The sequence below is a fragment of the Bombina bombina genome, chromosome 1, assembly GCF_027579735.1.
Source record: "Bombina bombina isolate aBomBom1 chromosome 1, aBomBom1.pri, whole genome shotgun sequence".
NCBI lineage: Eukaryota > Metazoa > Chordata > Amphibia > Anura > Bombinatoridae > Bombina > Bombina bombina.
The window spans coordinates 495,463,546-495,486,775 of NC_069499.1; the positions used below are offsets into that span (position 1 = coordinate 495,463,546).

The following is a 23,230-nucleotide window of genomic DNA, read 5'->3' on the forward strand; positions in this document are numbered from 1 at the left end:
GTGTAGACAATTCCTTAAAGAATAAGTTCTGAGACTCGTTGGGGGCGTATACATTACACAGTGTGACTTTCGTGCCTTGCAACGTACCCTGGACTATTACGTACCTCCCATTCTTATCTCTTGTTACCCTCTCCAGCACAAAATCTAGTGATCTATGTATCAAGATTGATACTCCTCTTTTCTTAGACTCTGTTGTGGCATGATAATGTAATGGGAAATGATGTGACCAGAACCCTGGAATATTGTCTTTCACAAAATGTGTCTCTTGCAGAAATATAATCTTAGCGTTTGTTTTCAGGTATTGAGACATTGCAGTCTTTCTTTTGATGTCTGTATTAAGGCCTCTCGCGTTGTGCGAGAGGAGAATCAAATTATGTGGCATTAATATACTTTCCCCAGCTTCCTCCTAATTCTATTTCTTCCCTTCTCAGCTCAGTGTCTGCTAAATAGTAGAGATCACGCTTCTCGCTATAGTCTGTTTTCCCAACCCTATCTTCCTCCCATTTTATATCATTCCCTCCTTTTCTAAACGTAACTGGCACCTCCTGGTTAAAAACATTAAGCAACCAACAATAACAAAACAAATAAACTGTACATTTCACATTTTCAGCCAAAATTTGCCTCATAGTAACCAAACAGGCAATATAGTTAACTCGTCATATATTCTTAATAACATTTAAGACTGTGATAAATATTTAAATACAGGAACCCCAGACATTTTTGTAACAGGACACTTCTCCTATTGAACCGTTTGTTTGCCTCAATGTGACTGTGTCCTGTTTCCTTTATACTTGTTCAAAATTGTCTTTTGACCATTATCATGAAGTTGTTAGAGTCTTTGTTGTGTCCTTCATATAGTCTGTACTTATCACTTTACAACAAAAAGAAAAGGCAAATCTAACACAGTATAGAAAAAATACGTAAACAAGAAACAAAACATTTTAGATAACAAGAAACCATACTCATCTGTCTAATGATCTGCGTATGTCTCTGTTTTCATAACCTGTCTTCTTCCAGGCCATGGCGGCCCCAGTTCCGCCAAATGGTTCAATTCAGACCCAAAGGTCTATTCACTCCATTATTTCTTCAATTCATTGTTTTCCTCTCTGAACATACTCTCAGTGCTTCAAGTCTTCCTTCTTTTCTCAGGTACTTTATCCCATCTTTTCTGAAGAGGTGGTCTATTCTGTTCCTCCTTTCTTGTGGGTGAATGTCGCTGCTGTTGTTGAGCTGGTAAGTCCAACTTCAGCTTTCTGCATATTTCAGGTATCTCGTCCGGATCTTTGATGATTAGCATTCGGTTTTCCCATGTAATTTGCAACGCAAACGGGAAGCCCCATCTATACGGTATCTGAGCCTTCCGTAGCTGTGTGGTGAGGGGTCTAAGTGCACCCCTTCTTTGTAGAGTCCTCGTACATAAATCTTGATAGAACTGCACCACATTTCCTTGATGTTTAAAGGTAGGATTTCTTCGTGCTGCAGCCAAGATCTCTTCTTTTTCCTGATATCTAAGCATCTTGATGATGATATCACGTGGAGGATCATCCCCCTTAGGTTTGGGTCGTAGGGCCCTGTGTGCCCGTTCCATTTGAAATCTCTGCGCCTCCTCGGTGCCCGTTATGCCTTGGAACAAAGATAGCAAATATGAGTTTAGTTCTTTCGGGGCCACCGACTCTGGAACTCCTTTCAGCCGTATATTACACCTGCGACTCCGATTTTCCAAATCTTCCAATTTGTCATAGATGTCATCTATATCATGTTGGTGGGCACTTGTGTGATTTGAAATCTCATTTAACCCTTCTGCTAAGGCCTCCCCGCTTTCTTCAAGTGAGTTCACTCTGTTTCCTAGTTCTCCCATTTCTTGTTTGAGTTCTGTCAGACTGCTAGCAACAGTGTTCTGCAACATCTCCATTTTTTCAAGAAGCTTTTCAAAATTTGTGGAAATGTCCTGTTTTGACACCAGGTTATCTAAGTCTGCTTTTGTCAGTGGTGTCAGCCTGTCTGTTTCTTTTGAGTATCCTGCAGAGGATTCCTGCTCTTCATCTGCTCTAGATGACTGCTGCTCTGGGGATTTGTCTCCTCTGCTAGTTTTGAAGAAAATGGGAGCAGTTGTCTGCTTTCCTCCTAATGTAGTTTTTGAGCTTCGTTTGGATGTCATGCTGAAATCTCCCTGATGTCAGACTTTTTAATATGTTTTAAATCGTTCTGTATAACTTGCAAAAGTCAATATCCCTCTTCTGTAAGATTGACTTCCCTCTTGGTTTGTGTGCACTTTCACTCTGACTGACTGATAAGAAAAAATAAAGGGAGGAGAAAAGGGCCTATTCACAGCTTGCCGTTTTACTATATTATAGATCCAAAGGGCCTTGACTCCCGTAGAGAAGTTTATATTGTGCTAGGTGCTCTCAAATATGTTGTACCTTTCTCCTGCCTACTTCACTGAGCCCAAGCTTTATTTTGTGGGTAAGTGCTAATTCTTTTCTTGCCCTCCGGAGAGGGACTGATATCTCAGGGCTCTTGCTGAAGTCTCACTCTATTTCACATCTAGGCGCAGCTATGTGACCTTATAACCTTTGTACTCCACTGTCATGCCTCTCCTAATGGCTTCTATTAGACATCGTTAGTCCGGTCTTACCCGCTATCTGCCCCTTTCATCTGTTAGTTGCTCAGAGCTGGCAATCGGGCAGTCCGCGGTCTCACTCGCGCCACGTGGGTTTCCGCCATTATCTTGCGCTCCCCTCTCCGTGCTGCTTCTTCTGTTCTTCCCTATATACTGGCGTAACCGCTCGCAGTTTACTTTTTTTTGGTCTCAAGTTGCCCCTCATATGTTCCGGTTAACAGTGTGGAGACTGGGGACCTTCTCTGTTGTCCCTATATCTTCATTGCAGTCTCAATGTACCGTGTGTTGCCTGGAGCTCCACAGTTAAGCAGCCATTTCTTGGCTTCCTCAGGCTCCGCCCTCATGATATTATATTTAAAGGGACATAATAATATATTAGAGCATTTTATTACTGCATTGTTGCTTATACATAACTTTGTATTTAACTTCTGCAAAGGGGTTACACACATAGTTAAACTCGGCTCCAGAGCAACAGTTCACTACTGGGAGCTAGCTGAAGACATCTGGTGAGCCAAAGGCAAGAGACAAATGTGTAGTCACCAATCACTAGCTATCTCCCAATCACTAGCTATCTGCCAGTAGTGCATTGCTGTTGCTGAGGATATGTGCATATGTTTTTCAGTAAATGATACCAAGGAGTCAATTTATTAAAGTCTGGCGGACATGATACGCTGTAGCGTATTATGTCCGCCAGACATCGCTGAATGCCAACAGCATACACTGTCTGTATTCAGCATTGCACAAGCAGTTCTAGTGAACTGCTTGTGCAATACCGCCCCCTGCAGATTCGCGGCCAATCGGCTGCTAGCAGGTGGTGTCAATCAGCCCGATCGTATAAGATCGGTCGGATTGCTGTACGCAGCCTCAGAGGAGGCGTATGAGTTAAGGAGCAGCGGTCTATAGACCGCTGCTTCTTAACTCCGGTTTCCCGCGAGCCTAAAGGCTCACGCGAAAACAGGTTGAATTGGCCTAATTCGGCCAATAATAAATTGACCCCCAAGAAAACAAAGTACATTTGATAATGGAAATTAATTTAAAAACCCGAATGGTGGAAATTTTAAATTTGTCTTTCATGTCCCTTTAAATCTCTGAAATACATGCAAACTCATTACGTGATAACATATAGAAATATTAGCTATATAAGTTTACATGCTGTAAATAAGTGATGTTTCCTAAATGCCAAAACATTGTCCCTTTAAGTACAAAGTTACTGTAAAAAATGTCTCTCTGTTTCAGGTAATTACGTATTGCAAGTCATTTTTACAATCTATAATTTGATGTCCGAGTTTTGGGTATGTGCTATCTCTGCTATAAGAACCATTGTAAAATGAGGGCTACCCGTATATGCTTTTTTATCTAAAAGATTATAATACAGTGTAGTGAATTATAAATAAAATGATTACATACGCACATGAATATTTAAAATTGGAACTTACAAACTGAGTAGTAAATAATAATAACAGAAAATTACAGTGAAGCAATTATATTTTGTTTATTTCAGGACATCACAGTGGTGAAATCAATGAAGAGCCCTCCTGCTGGTGTAAAACTTGTTATGGAGGCAATTTGCATTTTAAAAGGAGTCAAGCCTGACAAAATTCCTGACCCTTCTGGCTCTGGAAGAAAAATTGAAGATTTCTGGGGACCTGCAAAAAGAGTTTTGGGTGATATGAAATTCCTTCAGTCACTTCACGATTATGACAAGGATAACATTCCAGCATCATACATGAGTATCATAAGGAAGCAATACATCACAAATGCCGAATTTGTTCCTGATAAGATCAGAAATGCTTCTACAGCAGCAGAGGGTTTGTGCAAATGGGTGGTTGCCATGGATTCCTATGATAAGTAAGGATATATTGGTTAAATACATATATTTTTTTCCTCTAAACTGTATATATATAATGGGCAAAAAATTGTTGTAATACCTTTTTTGTAAATATAAAATCATAGGTTTACTAAAGGTGAGGTGTATAAAATATGTCACTAAGTGATACAAGGAAAAAAACTCTGCACTATGCTATATAACAGGGATGACCACCTGGCGGCCAGGGATACATATGCGGCCCTTGGCACTATTCTTTCCGGTTCTTCAGGAAAAGCAGAACTAACGCTTGCCATAGTTTTTGTGGCCCTAGAAAAACATTTAACTAAAAAATGTGTGCTTTGGGGTGACCACAACTAAGAAGAGCCCTCTAGAGGCAAGAACAGCAAATAGAAAGTACCCTGCAAACTTACCTAAATGTATTACATAGTTAAATAATATTATATATAGTTTGTTTAATAGCCCTAAATGTATTACATAGTTAAATAATATTATATATAGTTTGTTTAATAGCCCTAAATGTATTACATAGTTAAATAATATTATATATAGTTTGTTTAATAGCCCTAAATGTATTACATAGTTAAATAATATTATATATAGTTTGTTTAATAGCCCTAAATGTATTACATAGTTAAATAATATTATATATAGTTTGTTTAATAGCCCTAAATGTATGTGCCTCTTATGTGTCCCTTAAGGCTTCTAAAATCAAACCAAAACAGTCACTCTCCACATAATGCTCAAATATACATTTCTAATAAAACAGGAATATGGTTTGCACGTTTAACTAAAAATCTTATAAAACCAAGGATTTGTAAAATAGTATAAAATAAGATAAAACAATATCTCCTTTTGGAATGTCAACCAGTGTCCATCATAAAAGAATAGAGAGACTTCAATTGTGCGATATGCCTTCCAGCTGCACTGTGCTCACAGGCTCACTGTGTGACTTGTGCTCATCAAACAAATCAATTTATACAGAATCACCCGAGAGAGAAAGGGAAAGGATCATAGTAGTTACAGCAAGTAAATAGCCTCTTAAGAGGAGACATCTGTGTAAAATTCCTTTTGAATCAGTTATTCTCAGTAACTGCCATTTGATGCCATAAATACCGGGATAATAGAAAAAATCCATTTGCTACATGGTAACATTACTTTATCTTGTCTTTACTTTTTAAGGGTAGCAAAAGTAGTAGCTCCAAAAAAAATAAAGCTGAATCAGGCGGAAAGTGAACTAAAGACTGCAATGGATGGCTTGAGAGCGAAACAAGCAGATTTGAAGGAAGCACAGGATAAATTGGCAAAACTTGAAGAAACTCTCAATGAAAACAAACAAAAGAAAGCAGATCTTGAGAATCAGGTGTGTATTAACGTCCTGTTGCAGGAAAGTAGGGTTTAATAAAAATGCTATTTCTTGTATTTATTTGATTCCATAATCTTAACCGGATAACAGGTAATAGTTTCCATAACAGAAAATATTACATAATTCCAAACTGTATTATCATTGATATCATCTAGTTATTATCTCAATGATAAACATACACTATAAAAATATAGTAATAGCATAATACGAACAAGATCGGCATTTGTGTTTCATTTCTAACATTGGTAAATACAGCATTTGCGTTCTACCAAATATTGAGCTAAATAAGACGGTATTTTGCAATTTGCACACCCAGATACTTGCCTATTTATCAAAAGGTTTTATTTGTTGTTTTTTTAAATGTGCACACTTTACTTGAATCGTGAAAGTTTCATTTTTACTTCCATGTCCCTTTAAGATTAACAGTATACCTTAGATGAAGCATAGGGATTTTCAGGGATGGTCAAAGGCCATCAGGGCCGACAATATTTCTTCTGGTTGTACCTGCTGCTTCCTACTTTTTTGCTGCATGCCTGAGATTGTACGGTGACACAGACATATGAAGCAGCCAGAGGGACACATGACAGGTGGCACAACAGAATGAGACTAGTGCAGACAGGGCCGCCACTAGAAATTTTACTTAACCATTGATCAGGGCTCCCCCCCCTTGACGTGCAATTTTTGACCAAGTGACTAAAACGTATATGCACTTGGAAATGTTGTAAAGGTAGTAACATACAAACACACAGACACACTCATACACTGAAACACACACACACACTCATAAGGATTCACATATAGGCACTCTAGCAGACACGCAAAGAAACACACTCAGACACAGACACCCAAACAGACACTCAGCTCTTGATTACATTGACCTGACAAGTAATGAGGAAGACTACAGTTTTGTAAAAAAAGGAGAAAACAAAATATGGAGTTCTGATTATCTTTTTGTAAAGGAAGATGCCAACTAAATGATGACAACTGCATGCAGTGGCTGAAAGGAAGGGCCCTGAACTGCCTAAACAATAATTTAAAGGTTAAATGGTGGATTGGTGACTTCCGTAAAGGCTTCATTAGTCTCAAAGTCTGTAGAAAGATGTGAATAATCAGTAGTAAGGTCAAAATGTCCTAAAAAGGAACAGAAAATGGACGGGGACACACACACACAAATTCAAACTTGAACATACACCCAAGGAAACACAGACAGAGACAGCCTCAGAAAACACATAACGACATACACACACACACACACACACACAGAGACACCCTCAGAAAACACACAAAGAGATACATACACAGAGAGACAACCACATAAACACAGAAAGACATATATACACACACCCTCACTGAGACATCCACAAAAAACACACAAAGACATACACACACCCTCACTGAGACGCCCAAAGAAAACACACACCCTCACAGAGACATCCACAGAAAACACAGACATACATACATATGCAGGATTTAGGCTTGTTGATATGTATTTCAAAATTAAGTGAGCTTTAGTGTAAACTGAACAGTTTTAAGTTAACCTGTCTCATTTCAAACACTGAGCAATCTTGGTCTGCCAAAAGGGCACCTACCATTTGTGTATTGAGGAGGAAACATTTCTGCATGGTTTTAAATATAGAATTTCTACAGCATTGTCAAATAATCATAAATACACTGCTGCTAAAAAAAAAATGTTTTTAATGACCCCTGGCCCCACCATACAACTACTACCACACTGAAGTTACAATCCAAAATTGCACAAAGACATAAAAAACATTTGCTAAGTAAGTCCTACCTCCTCTGCAAATGAAAGTGATCTGCCGTGTGACTGAGGCACACACTGTACAAAGTGGCAAGTCTGTCTCACACTGTGCATAGTGGTTTAGTGCACACTCAGAAATCCTCTCAAATACTAATACTTTACACCTTGTAATAACATTTCACATGCTCAATTAGCACTCTGCTGTAGTACCCACTGGTGGCTGTCAAAATTAATTTTTTTTTTTTTTTTTTTAGTTCTTGCCTCATGAGGCCCCCCTGGCCCATTGGGCCCCTGACAGGAGTCACCCCTGTCACCCCCTGATGGTGGCCCTGAGTGCAGAACAAACAAATATATATATGACTTCATTGTACATCAGTGCAGTGATTATTAATGAAAATAATAATTAGAAAAACATAAAAAGTAAATATGTACTATTGCTGTACACAATAATGTAAAGGAGCAATATGTCTCAGTAGAAGGTGCTAAAATACAGGTGCAGTCATTAGACCAATATCCCAACAGGAACAAAGAACACACTAATTTCTCCAACCAAACTTTATTTATTCTTGAATGTACTCAGGCAGTGGAGACTTACCAGCCAATGATAACAGCAACAATTTGGGACTCCTGCCTCTTTCTCTAGCTGATAAATGTTTGCTATAAATACATTCCTAAATAAATATAAGTTCTACAAATACTTCCAGCAGAGAAATACTGTCTGTGTTGTTTCATAAGAGCAAATTCACAAAGTATTATGTATACCTTGGTAAACTATGTATACTAAGGTCCGCACAGTGAGAACCAAATAGAAAGTAGGCTGTGTGAGAGTGATGCATCTTCTAAAATATCACAAAATCTATAGCTAAGTACTGGCTATTAAACTGTTAGCCAAAAAAATCAAAACGACAGTCTTTGGTAAAAAAGAAGCTATAATTTATTAGACTCTGTGTAGCTCCTTTTATACTGAGTGTTATCTGCTCAGAGGACGCTTCAGTAGTTGCTGTAGCTCCTTTCCATGCAAACAATTGTTACGCAGGTGGGCCAGATCAGATGTTACTGTGAGCTGCAGCCTGTGCTTGTTCAGAAAGAGGAGATAGAGGAGCTGCAGAATCAGGGGGAGGGTTAGAGAGCTGTTTGGGATGGATCAGGGAGGTTGGAGGGTAAGGGAGTATCCTAACCTGCAGGGGAAAAAAAAGTTTTTCATTTTTATGTTGGCAGACTGTCTGCTAGATGGGGTGACCAGTGTGGGGTGACGGAGAGAAGAGAGCTGTTTGGGAGGGATCAGGGGGTGGGAAGTGTCAAGTGGGAGGATAATCTCTACACTAAAGCAAAAATTAACCTTACAAGCTACCTAATTAACCCCTTCACTGCCTGGAATAATAGAAGTGTGGTGCGAAGCTGCAATTAGCAGCCTTCTAATTACCAAAAAGCAATGGCAAAGCCATATATGTCTGCTTTTTGTGAACAAAGGGGCTCCCAGAAAAGCTTTTACAACCATTTGTGCCATGATTGCACAAGCAGTATGTAAATAATTTCAGTGAGAAACCCAAAATTTGTGAAAAAATTAAAGGTTTTTATTCGATCGCATTTGGAAGTGAAATGGTGGCATGAAATATACCAAAATGGGCCTAAATCTATACCTTGGGTTGTCTACTTAAAACAAGATATATATATAGTTTTGACAGGTAAGTAAATTAAAAAAAATAAATATCCAAGGTGCAGGTGGGCCAGATCAGATGTTACTGTGAGCTGCAGCCTGTGCTTGTTCAGAAAGAGGACATAGAGGAGCTGCAGAATCAGGGGGAGGGTTAGAGAGCTGTTTGGGAGGGATCAGGGAGGTTGGAGGGTAAGGGAGTATCCTAACCTGCAGGGGAAATTATTTTTTTACATTTTTATATTGGCAGACTGTCTGCTGGATTGGGGTGACCAGTGTGGGGTGAGGGAGAGAAGAGAGCTGTTTGGGAGGGATCAGGGGGTGGGAAGTGTCAAGTGGGAGGATAATCTCTACACTAAAGCAAAAATTAACCTTAAAAGCTACCTAATTAACCCCTTCACTGCCGGGAATAATAGAAGTGTGGTGCGAAGCTGCAATTAGCAGCCTTCTAATTACCAAAAAGCAATGGCAAAGCCATATATGTCTGCTATTTGTGAACAAAGGGGCTCCCAGAAAAGCTTTTACAACCATTTGTGCCATGATTGCACAAGCAGTATGTAAATAATTTCAGTGAGAAACCCAAAATTTGTGAAAAAATTAAAGGTTTTTATTCGATCGCATTTGGAAGTGAAATGGTGGCATGAAATATACCAAAATGGGCCTAAATCTATACCTTGGGTTGTCTACTTAAAACAAAATATATATATAGTTTTGACAGGTAAGTAAATTAAAAAAAAAAATATCCAAGGCGCTAATTCTGTTTAAATGGAGTAATAGCAAAAATGCTATTTTGGGCTAGTTTTTCTCTGAAAGTCCCAGTAGTGAAGGGGTTAATACATATGCATTTGTTTTCTGTATGTATAATGACCAAATTACTAAACACAAAACTTCATCATGACGTTACTTGTAGATGAAGTTCAAACTGCTATTGCTCACATTACTAATTGTTTGTAAATGGATTCAGATATAAATTGAACTGCCTTGAATTGCTGTCAGTTGATTGTGTTTTCTTCTAATGCAGTTGAGCCATCAGAAATGTAGGCTGATTATATAATAACTCAGAATATTCTAAGTCATATTTTGTCCTTTTACGTGACAAGCATTTTTCATTCTCCTACTTAGTATAGTCTAATGTGTTGACAGATTCATATAAATTATCTTTAGGGGGCTGCTGCTCGCAAATTAGTTGACATTAATTATTTGCCTTTGTACAGAAGGATTGATGAGTTTCAATAAAGGAAGATATTTATTTGTATCAGGAGTTTTGTGTTCTGTTTGCCTAACAGCTAGTTTGGGCACTGTTTGTGTTTATGGTGTTTTCCCCTCTGTTGCAGACAGTGCCAACTCGGCAGTTATCAAATACAGCTACAATGTATGGTCATATTCTGATTATTAGCTAGAATTATTTCTTCCCTCGTATTATATAGATTACTTTTGGCTGTTCCCATTTTACTATCAGCTCCATGATTTAGGTAAATAGATTGGTAGAAAAGCAGTAATGTTCTACTTCACAATTAAAAATCATGAATCATGTAGAACAATGAATATGTTTACTTCTAATTCGAATTCACAACATTATCCAAAAAAGTGAGCACATGAGCTTATTTGCATGCTGTGTCCCTTTCAGGGATAGGCACAGCATGCAAGGTACATTATTGTTAATGCAGTTATTATACTGATGCAGATACCACTGATCCTATAACCAGCACTCCTCTGGCTATACCCATGAGCCAGTGTCACTACTTTATCTTTGTATATTGCTTGGTGTTATTATACTGATGCAGATACCACTGATCCTATAACCAGCCCGCCTCTGGCTATACCCATGTGCCAGTGTCATTACTGTGACATTATATAGCGCTGGGTGTTATTATACTGATGCAGATACCACTGATCCTATAACCAGCCCTCCTCTGGCTATACCCATGAGCCAGTGTCACTACTGTGTCATTATATAGTGCTGGGTGTTATTATACTGATGCAGATACCACTGATTCTATAACCAACCCTCCTCTGGCTATACCCATGTGCCAGTGTCACTACTGTGTCATTATATAGTGCTGGGTGTTATTATACTGATGCAGATACCACTGATTCTATAACCAACCCTCCTCTGGCTATACCCATGTGCCAGTGTCACTACTGTGTCATTATATAGTGCTGGGTGTTATTATACTGATGCAGATACCACTGATTCTATAACCAACCCTCCTCTGGCTATACCCATGTGCCAGTGTCACTACTGTATCATTATATAGCACTGGGTGTTATTATACTGAGATACCACTGATTCTATAACCAACCCTCCTCTGGCTATACCCATGTGCCAGTGTCACTACTGTGTCATTATATAGTGCTGGGTGTTATTATACTGATGCAGATACCACTGATTCTATAACCAACCCTCCTCTGGCTATACCCATGTGCCAGTGTCACTACTGTGTCATTATATAGTGCTGGGTGTTATTATACTGATGCAGATACTACTGATTCTATAACCAACCCTCCTCCTGCTATACCCATGTGCCAGTGTCACTACTGTGTCATTATATAGTGCTGGGTGTTATTATACTGATGCAGATACCATTGACCCTATAACCAGCCTTAGTCTGGTTATACGCATGTGCCAGTGTCACTACTGTGTCATTATATAGTGCTGGGTGTTATTATACTGATGCAGATACCATTGACCCTATAACCAGCCTTAGTCTGGCTATACCCATGTGCCAGTGTCACTACTGTGTCTTTGTATAGAGTTGGGTGTTATTATACAGATGCAGAAGATACACATCCAGTATTTCACTCAGGCTTTATTTATTCCATAACTTATCACCCAATATCGCTAGCAGTCTCTTGACAAGCCACTTACTTTATTCACACTACAGATTTTTTTTTCCTTCTTCCTATTATTTAATCAGAAAGAAAAGATATACTAAGGTTGTGGCGGACACTGCAAGAGCTAGTCACAGACACCAGACAAAAAACCCAGTGTAAAACATTCACCTTTAACATCAGCACAAAAGAGAATTTAAAAAAGTAAATGAAAAAAACTGTGATATCCTTGTCAGCTTTGATACAGCTTGACATGTTTGTGAGCTGAAACACTTCACATGGGCAATAATGCCTTAATGAAAAATATTGACCATGCCCCTATAATGCACATGGCTAACTCCTCATTTACTTATAGGGCATTCCCACAGACATTAGTGTAGTGCCATTGCATTTCTTCTTTTTCTACAATTTAGCACATACTTTCACCAACATTGGTGTGTCCGGTCCACGGCGTCATCCTTACTTGTGGGATATCTCTTCCCCAACAGGAAATGGCAAAGAGTCCCAGAAAAGCTGGCCATATAGTCCCTCCTAGGCTCTGCCCACCACAGTCATTCTCTTTGCCGTTGCACAGGCAACATCTCCACGGAGATGGTTAAGAGTTTTTTGGTGTTTAAATGTAGTTTTTATTCTTCTATCAAGTGTTTGTTATTTTAAAATAGTGCTGGTATGTACTATTTACTCTGAAACAGAAAAGGATGAAGATTTCTGTTTGTGAGAGGAAGATGATTTTAGCAGACAGTAACTAAAATCGATTGCTGTTTCCACATAGGACTGTTGAGATGAAGTAACTTCAGTTGGGGGAAACAGTTAGCAGACTTTTCTGCTTAAGGTATGACTAGCCATATTTCTAACAAGACCATGTAATGCTGGAAGGCTGTCATTTCCCCTCATGGGGACCGGTAAGCCATTTTCTTAGTCAAACAAACAGAATAAAGGGCTTAATATGGGCTAAAAAACTGGTAGACATTTTTATGGGCTAAATCGATTGCTTTATTTGGGCATTTTATTCATATTTATGCTGACAATTCGCATTTATAAACTTGGGGAACGTTTATTAAACGGCAGGCACTATGTTAGACACCTTTTCCAGTCAGGACCCTTCCTAGTTGTAGACTGAGCCTCATTTTCGCGCCATTACTGCGCAGTTGTTTTTTGAGAGCAGGGCATGCAGATGCATGTGTGAGGATCTGAAATTTGCTGGAAAGGCTTCTAGAAGGTGTCAATTGGTATCGTATTCCCCTCTGGGCTTGGTTGGGTCTCAGCAAAGGCTATAGCTGGGACTGTATAGGGGTTAAATTTGTAAACGGCTCCGGTTCCGTTATTTTAAGGGTTAAAACTCTGAAATTTGGTGTGCAATACTCTTAATGCTTTAAGACACTGTGATGAAATTTTGTTAATTTTTGAACAATTCCTTCATACTTTTTCACATATTCAGTAATAAAGTGTTTTCTGTTTAAAATTTAAAGAGACAGTAACGGTTTTGTTTTAAAACGTTTTTGTGCTTTGTTGACAAGTTTAAGCCAGTTTAACATGTCTGTGCCTTCGGATAAGCTATGTTCTATATGTATGAAAGCCAATGTGTCTCCCCATTTAAATTTATGTGATAATTGTGCCATAGCGTCCATCCAAACAAAGTAAGGACAGTACTGCCACAGATAATGAAATTGCCCAAGATGATTCCTCAGATGAGGGGAGTAAACATGATACTACATCATCTCCTACTGTGTCTACACCAGTTTTGCCCACACAGGAGGCCCCTAGTACATCTAGTGCGCCAATGCTTATTACCATGCAACAATTAACGGCTGTAATGGATGTCATGAGATGCAGGACATATGCAGGACACAGCAATGATGGTACAACTCTATTTTATTACAGAGCATAGCAATACACATCCAGACAGGTTGATTGTACTAAACTAACTGCGCCACAGACACCGGACCTAAGCCCCGCCCACATGCTAGTGACATCACATCCTGCTATCATCACATCTTCCCCTTTTTCAAAGACAAAGCATACATTCGCATATATTAAATAACAAGGTACACCAACAGGGTATACAACAACATTTTGTTTTAGAACATTATAAAAACAGATAGATTAGAAAACATGAACAAATAAATTACATCCTGACTTGGACATCGGGGTAGACTACCCTAGTCCACAGTGACCATGGGATTATTCTGCCCATACTTCCGGTCACTGTTCTAGCTAAAGTCAGTCCCTGTATCGGGCCGGAAGCCTCACCACTCTTCCGCTTGATGTAACTTTGCATGAACTGTCCTCTGATACAGAAGATGGTGAACAAGAGTCTGCTGGAGGCAAAGATATATCCCCGCTATGATCTTGCTGAGGGGAAGGCACCTCTCTTAGAACAGGGGATCCCACCGGCGGTGGTACTGAGGTATCCGGTTCCAGACTCTCAGGTACAGGCTGAAGATGTCTTCGGTTACGGCGTGTAACCGTCCCTCCCTCTGTAAGGACTGTGTAAGACCTTGGTTCTGGAGAGCGGCCCACTACCGTAGCAGGCGTCTTCCATTTCTTCTCATCATCCAGTTTAATTCTGACACTTTGGCCCGCTTTCAGTTCCTGTAAAGGCCTGACAGAATGTCTCCTGTCGTAGAAGAAACGATAACCCTTTTTGGCCTCTTCATCCCTCCTAAGGACTTCGTCCCGAGGAACAGGGCCAGGCGGCTTGAAGACACCCACTGAGGGTAAAGTGGTGCGAATCTGGCGTCCTAGCATCAGCTGTGCCGGGCTAAACCCGGTGGCTTGAATGGGCGTCGCCCTGTATGACAAGAGGGCTAGGTACGGTTCAGATTGCTTTAGAATGAATTTTGTTGTTTGAACTGCCCTTTCAGCCATTCCGTTGGCCTGCGGATAATGTGGACTTGACGTGGAATGTACAAAATCATATTCCCTGCTGAAAGCACTGAACTCTGTAGAAGCGAACTGCATGCCATTATCGCTCACCAGCTCCATTGGAATGCCCCAGCGGGCGAACAAGCTCTTCAGGCGAATGATAACGGCCTGACTTGTGATATCATTCAGGGGTGCTATTTCCAAATACCTGGAATAGTAGTCGATAACAACAAGAAACTTTTTCCCGTGCAGTTCGCACAAATCAGCAGCTATTTTCTGCCACGGCCCCGCAGGCAGCGGAGTAGACATTAAGGGCTCCCTTCTCTGAGTAGGCCGGCGTTCCCGGCAAAAGGCACATTTAGACACGTGATTTGCAATGTCGGAGCTGATCCCAGGCCACCACACAGCTGTAGCTGCTCTTTCTCTGCACTTTGTAATGCCTAAGTGGCCATCGTGAATCCTGTTTAACATCTCCTTCCTCATGCTGACAGGAATTACAATACGGTCTTGGAACAGCACCAACCCCTCCAGCTCCGTGAGCTGCGACCTCTCTGGCTGGTAAGCATTTAAAGACATCCAGGCTGCCCGGCTCTCGGGCCAGCCATCTCTTATGTACCTTATAACTTCTTGCAGATCTGTGTCCAAATATGTCTCTTTCTTTATCTCTTCCAGTTTCCTTGAAGAAATGGACTTAGAGGCCAGAACTGAATCAACATACACTTTTACATCCGACTCTGTGGAGGATTCTTCAGCAGCAGCCAGCGGGAGCCTGGACAGTGTATCTGCCACAACCAGCTGCTTCCCCGGCACATGCACTGCCTGAACATTGAACCTGAGTAGTCTCATTAAAAGTCTCTGGCATCTCAAGGGTGTTTTGTCGATGTCATAAGAATTGATAAGAGGGACTAGCGGTTTGTGGTCAGTTTCCAGACTAAATTTCTCCAAACCCACTAGATAACGCTGAAAGCGCTCACAGGCCCAAACTGCAGCCAGGCACTCTTTCTCAATTTGAGCGTATTTTGACTCCGCAGCCGTCAGTGTGCGGGAACAGTAGGCGATGGGCTGTAGTTTGTTGTCATTCAGCTGCAGGAGTGCAGCCCCCAACCCATAACTGCTTGCATCAGCACTAACCACAGTCTTTTTTGAAGGGTCGTAGAACCCCAGCACTGGGGCAGACCCCAGCAGGGACTTAGCATGCAGGAACGCTTTTTCTTGTGAGGGTCCCCAGACCCAGGCAACATCTTTCTTAAGCAACTCTGTGATAGGGTGCAAAACTGTAGATAAATCTGGAAGAAACTTGCCCACGTAATTTACAAGGCCCAATATCTGTCTCAGCTCATGTACATCAGAAGGGCTTTTCATCTGTTCGATAGCCCGAATTTTCTCGGGGTCCGGCTTGATGCCATCCCCGTTGATGATATGCCCAAAGTAGCATAATTCAGTTTTCCTAAAATGACATTTTTCTTTATTCAGCTTCAGCCCAGACTCTTTGATAGCCTGCAGCACACAACTCAAACGCTGATCATGCTCCTCCACTGTAGACCCATACACTAGAATGTCGTCCATGACGACTGCTGTGCCCACGTGGCCACTCAGGAGAGAACTCATTTCCCTCTGAAAGATCTCAGGAGCGGAGGATATCCCAAAGGGAAGTCTGCAGAAACAGAACCGACCTACCGGAGTGATAAAGGTAGTCAGTTTGCAGCACTTTGGATCCAGGGGGATCTGCCAAAAGCCGCTAGAAGCGTCTAATGTGGAAAAGAACTTCACCCCAGCCAACTTCGGGGCTATATCTTCCAGTGTCGGCAGCACAAATCTCTCCCTCTTCACTGCCTCATTCAACCTTTTCAGGTCCACACAGATGCGCACCTTTCCGTTTTTCTTTGCAACTGGAACAATGGGGGCACACCAATCAGTTGCTTCAACAACCTCTTCAATAACCCCCATAGACTTCATGCGCATGAGCTCTTTCTCCACTTGAGGCATGAGCGGGAACGGAATTCTACGAGGAGTAGAAATACTGTACGGGACTGCGTCACTTTTAAGTGCTATACGGACAGGTTTGCAGCTCAGTAGGCCCAACTCGCCAAACATATCTTCAGAGATCTCATTCACTCTGGCCACGAGGCCCAAGTCACAGGCTGCTTTTCTGCTCAATAAACTGTTAACACACTGACCTCGGATCACATGCACCCACATGGTGAACTTCCTTTGTTTGTACTCACAGCTGGCAAGAAATTTCCCCACACAATCAATGCGGCCACCAGGACTATGAACATTTGTAGTAACCTTCGCCAGCTGGGGCTGTCGAGGCAGTTTCATAAATTCAGCAAAAGACATTACAGTGATATCAGCTCCTGTGTCAATCTTAAAATCAACATTGGCTCCCATTACAGTAAAGGTAACTTTCCAATCTTCCTCTGAGCTTGTCTGTTCCACAACAGACCCCACAAAAGACACTTCCTGACCCTCCTGGTCACTGTCCACCTGCATCTCCTTAATGTATTCAGTTTTACACACCACTTCAAAATGGCCTATTCTGTTACATTTTCTGCATCTTTTATCTCTGGCCGGGCATATAGCACTCTGATCATGAGCCCGGTAGCACCGTGTGCATCGGCCATGTTGCGCCCATCCACTTCTAGGCCTTTCCAGTACTTTAGATCTACCGCTCACACTGTGCCTTTCACTAGTAATTTTCCTAGACTGTTGCACTTCATCCACAATACTCTCAGACCTCAGATCAGCACTTTGCTTTTTCACCAGTTCACTCTGGCGGGCCATCCTAATAGCCCCGTCTAACGTTAAATCAGGCTCTAACTGCAGCTTCAGGGAGACTTCAGCATCTGCAATTCCAATAACTATTCTGTCTCTGATTTGTTCTTCTTTAGCAACACCAAACTCACAGAATTCAGCTAATTCATACAGGCTGCGCACAAATGACTCCACAGATTCTCCCACACGCTGATTACGTTTGTGAAAACAAGCTCTCTCATGAATCACATTTCTTTTGGGCACAAAGTGGGCACTGAGTTTATCCATAACTATATCAAAGTTAACTTCGTCCCCTTCTTGGAAAGTAAAAGCATTGAACACTGGCTCTACATCTATCCCCATAGAATATAAAAGAAAATTAACTTGTACTTCACCACTCTCCTTGTTCAGTTTGGATGCAATCCTGAAGCGCTGAAACCGCTGACGCCATGTGGGCCAAGCTGCAGGCTGAGAAAAGTCAAAAGGCTCAGGTGGGGTAAACTTTGACATCGTCATCATCAGAAACAGAAGCGTAGTCCAGAACTTCTGACACCATGTCATGAGATGCAGGACATATGCAGGACACAGCAATGATGGTACAACTCTATTTTATTACAGAGCATAGCAATACACATCCAGACAGGTTGATTGTACTAAACTAACTGCGCCACAGACACCGGACCTAAGCCCCGCCCACATGCTAGTGACATCACATCCTGCTATCATCACAATGGATAACTCCATAGCAAATATTTTATCCAAAATGCCTACTTATCAGAGAAAGCGCGATTGCTCTGTTTTAAACACTGAAGAGCAGCAGGGCGCTGATGATAATTGTTCTGTCATACCCTCACACCAATCTGAAGGGGCCATGAGGGAGGTTTTGTCAGATGGGGAAATTTCAGATTCAGGAAAAATTTCTCAACAAGCTGAACCTGATGTTGTGACATTTAAATTTAAATTAGAACATCTCCGTGCACTGCTTAAGGAGGTGTTATCTACTCTGGATGATTGTGACAACTTGGTCATTCCAGAGAAATTATGCAAGATGGACAAGTTCCTAGAGGTTCCGGTGCACCCCGACGCTTTTCCTATACCCAAGCGGGTGGCGGACATAGTAAATAAGGAGTGGGAAAAGCCCGGCATACCTTTTGTTCCCCCCCCTATATTTAAGAAATTATTTCCTATGGTCGACCCCAGAAAGGACTTATGGCAGACAGTCCCTAAGGTCGAGGGGGCAGTTTCTACTCTAAACAAACGCACTACTATTCCTATCGAAGATAGTTGTGCTTTCAAAGATCCTATGGATAAAAAATTGGAGGGTTTGCTTAAAAAGATTTTTGTACAGCAAGGTTACCTTCTACAACCCATTTTGTGCATTGTTCCTGTCACTACAGCAGCGTGGTTCTGGTTCGAGGAACTAGAAAACTCGCTTAGTAGAGAGACTCCATATGAGGAGGTTATGGACAGAGTTCACGCACTTAAGTTGGCTAACTCTTTTATTTTAGATGCCGCTTTGCAATTAGCTAGATTAGCGGCGAAAAATTCAGGGTTTGCTATCGTGGCGCGCAGAGCGCTTTGGCTAAAGTCTTGATCAGCGGATGTGTCATCCAAGACAAAATTGCTTAACATCCCTTTCAAAGGTAAAACTCTATTTGGACCAGAATTGAAAGAGATTATTTCAGACATCACTGGGGGAAAGGGCCACGCCCTTCCACAAGATAGGCCTTTCAAGGCCAAAAATAAGTCTAATTTTCGTTCCTTTCGCAATTTCAGGAATGGACCGGCCTCTAATTCTGCATCCTCTAAGCAAGAGGGTAATGCCTCACAACCCAAACCAGCCTGGAAACCGATGCAAGGCTGGAACAAGGGTAAGCAGGCCAAGAAGCCTGCCGCTGCTAACAAAACAGCATGAAGGAGTAGCCCCCGATCCGGGACCGGATCTAGTGGGGGGCAGACTCTCTCTCTTTGCTCAGGCTTGGGCAAGAGATGTTCAGGATCCCTGGGCGCTAGAAATAGTTTCTCAGGGTTATCTCCTGGAATTCAGGGAACTACCCCCAAGGGGAAGGTTCCACATGTCTCACTTATCCTCAAACCAAATAAAGAGACAGGCGTTCTTACATTGTGTAGAAGACCTGTTAAAGATGGGAGTGATACACCCAGTTCCAATAAAGGAACAAGGAATGGGATTTTATTCCAATCTGTTCGTAGTTCCCAAAAAAGAGGGAACTTTCAGACCAATTTTGGATTTGAAGATCCTAAACAAATTTCTCAGGGTACCATCGTTCAAGATGGAAACCATTCGAACGATTCTACCCACTATCCAGGAAAGTCAATTTATGACTACCGTGGATCTAAAGGATGCGTACCTACATATTCCTATCCACAAAGAACATCATCAGTTCCTAAGGTTCGCTTTTCTGGACAAGCATTACCAGTTTGTGGCCCTCCCATTCGGGTTAGCCACTGCTCCAAGGATTTTCACAAAGGTACTAGGGTCCCTTCTAGCGGTTCTAAGACCGAGGGGCATTGCAGTAGTACCTTACTTGGACGACATTCTAATACAAGCGTCGTCCCTGTCAAAAGCAAAGGCTCATACAGACATCGTTCTGGCCTTTCTCAGATCACACGGATGGAAGGTGAACATAGAAAAAAGTTCTCTGTCTCCGTCGACAAGAGTTCCCTTCTTGGGAACAATAATAGATTCCTTAGAAATGAGGATTTTTCTGACAGAGGTCAGAAAGTCAAAACTTCTAAGCACTTGTCAAGTTCTTCATTCTGTTCCTCGTCCTTCCATAGCACAGTGCATGGAAGTAGTAGGGTTGATGGTTGCAGCAATGGACATAGTTCCTTTTGCACAAATTCATCTAAGACCATTACAACTGTGCATGCTCAAACAGTGTAATGGGGACTATACAGACTTGTCTCCAATGATTCAAGTAGATCAGAAGACCAGAGATTCACTCCGTTGGTGGCTGACCCTGGACCATCTGTCCCAGGGAATGAGCTTCCGCAGACCAGAGTGGGTCATTGTTACGACTGACGCCAGTCTAGTGGGCTGGGGCGCGGTCTGGGAATCCCTGAAAGCTCAGGGTCTATGGTCTCGGGAAGAGTCTCTTCTCCCGATAAACATTCTGGAACTGAGAGCAATATTCAATGCTCTCAGAGCTTGGCCTCAACTAGCAAAGGCCAGATTCATAAGGTTCCAATCAGACAACATGACGACCGTTGTGTATATCAATCATCAGGGGGGAACAAGGAGTTCCCTGGCGATGAAAGAAGTGACCAAAATAATTCAATGGGCGGAGGATCACTCCTGCCACCTGTCTGCGATCCACATCCCAGGTGTGGAAAACTGGGAGGCGGATTTTCTGAGTCGTCAGACATTCCATCCGGGGGAGTGGGAACTCCATCCGGAGATCTTTGCCCAAATAACTCAATTATGGGGCATTCCAGACATGGATCTGATGGCGTCTCGTCAGAACTTCAAGGTTCCTTGCTACGGGTCCAGATCCAGGGATCCCAAGGCGACTCTAGTAGATGCACTAGTAGCACCTTGGACCTTCAACCTAGCTTATTTATTTCCACCGTTTCCTCTCATTCCCAGGCTGGTAGCCAGGATCAATCAGGAGAGGGCCTCGGTGATCTTGATAGCTCCTGCGTGGCCACACAGAACTTGGTATGCAGACCTGGTGAATATGTCATCGGTTCCACCATGGAAGCTACCTTTGAGACAGGACCTTCTTGTTCAGGGTCTATTCGAACATCCAAATCTGGTCTCCCTCCAGCTGACGGCTTGGAGATTGAACGCTTGATTCTATCGAAGCGTGGGTTTTCAGATTCTGTGATAGATACTCTGGTTCAGGCCAGAACACCGGTAACTAGAAAGATTTACCATAAAATATGGAAAAGATATATCTGTTGGTGTGAATCCAAAGGATTCCCATGGAATAAGATAAAAATTCCTAAGATTCTCTCCTTTTTACAAGAAGGTTTGGAGAAAGGATTATCTGCAAGTTCTCTAAAGGGACAGATCTCTGCTTTATCTGTCTTACTACACAAAAGACTGGCAGCTGTGCCAGATGTTCAAGCATTTGTTCAGGCTCTGGTTAGGATCAAGCCTGTTTACAGACCTTTGACTCCTCCCTGGAGTCTAAATCTAGTTCTTTCAGTTCTTCAAGGGGTTCCGTTTGAACCTTTACATTCCATAGATATTAAGTTACTATCTTGGAAAGTTTTGTTTTTGGTTGCAATTTCTTCTGCTAGAAGAGTTTCAGAGTTATCTGCTCTGCAGTGTTCTCCGCCCTATCTGGTGTTCCATGCAGATAAGGTGGTTTTGCGTACTAAGCCTGGTTTTCTTCCTAAGGTTGTTTCTAACAAAAATATTAACCAGGAGATAGTTGTACCTTCTTTATGTCCGAATCCAGTTTCAAAGAAGGAACGTTTGTTACACAATTTGGACGTAGTCCGTGCTCTAAAATTCTATTTAGAGGCTACAAAAGTTTTTAGACAAACATCTTCCTTGTTTGTTGTTTATTCTGGTAAAAGGAGAGGTCAAAAAGCGACTTCTACCTCTCTTTCCTTTTGGCTTAAAAGCATCATCCGATTGGCTTATGAGACTGCCGGACGGCAGCCTCCTGAAAGAATCACAGCTCACTCCTCTAGGGCTGTGGCTTCCACATGGGCCTTCAAGAACGAGGCTTCTGTTGACCAGATATGTAAGGCAGCGACTTGGTCTTCACTGCACACTTTTGCCAAATTTTACAAATTTGATACTTTTGCTTCTTCGGAGGCTATTTTTGGGAGAAAGGTTTTGCAAGCTGTGGTGCCTTCCGTTTAGGTAACCTGATTTGCTCCCTCCCTTCATCCGTGTCCTAAAGCTTTGGTATTGGTTCCCACAAGTAAGGATGATGCCGTGGACCAGACACACCAATGTTGGAGAAAACAGAATTTATGCTTACCTGATAAATTACTTTCTCCAACGGTGTGTCCAGTCCACGGCCCGCCCTGGTTTTTTAATCAGGTCTGATGAATTATTTTCTCTAACTACAGTCACCACGGTACCATATGGTTTCTCCTATATATATTTCCTCCTGTCCGTCGGTCGAATGACTGGGGTGGGCGGAGCCTAGGAGGGACTATATGGCCAGCTTTGCTGGGACTCTTTGCCATTTCCTGTTGGGGAAGAGATATCCCACAAGTAAGGATTACGCCGTGGACCGGACACACCGTTGGAGAAAGTAATTTATCAGGTAAGCATAAATTCTGTTTTTTGTCTACTAGGCCTCTGAGAAACTTCTTGTTCTGTCCAGCGAGACTAACAAGATAGACACACAAAAAACATTCACATTGACCTTTTTTTAAGTGAATTTCCAAAGTTGTTCTGGTTGTAATGCTTTTAATCCATTAGCAATCAGTTCTCATTTAAAGTGTGTTATTTCATTATTGCGCACGTACCTATAGATGTTGATGATAACAACACCCACTAATTAATTTGTAGAAAACAGGTGAAATGATGGTCAAATAATTACAAACCTGATCAAGGCTCAACAAAT

At 41.7% G+C, this 23,230-nt stretch overlaps 1 protein-coding gene across 1 annotated transcript in view; it reads left to right on the plus strand.

Moving 5' to 3' along the window:
* DNAH7 (dynein axonemal heavy chain 7) overlaps positions 1-23,230 on the plus strand; it is a 784,664-nt gene that overhangs the window by 447,046 nt on the left and 314,388 nt on the right. Inside the window, exons 42-43 of the mRNA XM_053698573.1 lie at positions 4,122-4,468; positions 5,628-5,808. Of these exons, the coding sequence (XP_053554548.1) occupies positions 4,122-4,468; positions 5,628-5,808 (528 nt within the window). The remainder of the gene's footprint in view (positions 1-4,121; positions 4,469-5,627; positions 5,809-23,230) is intronic.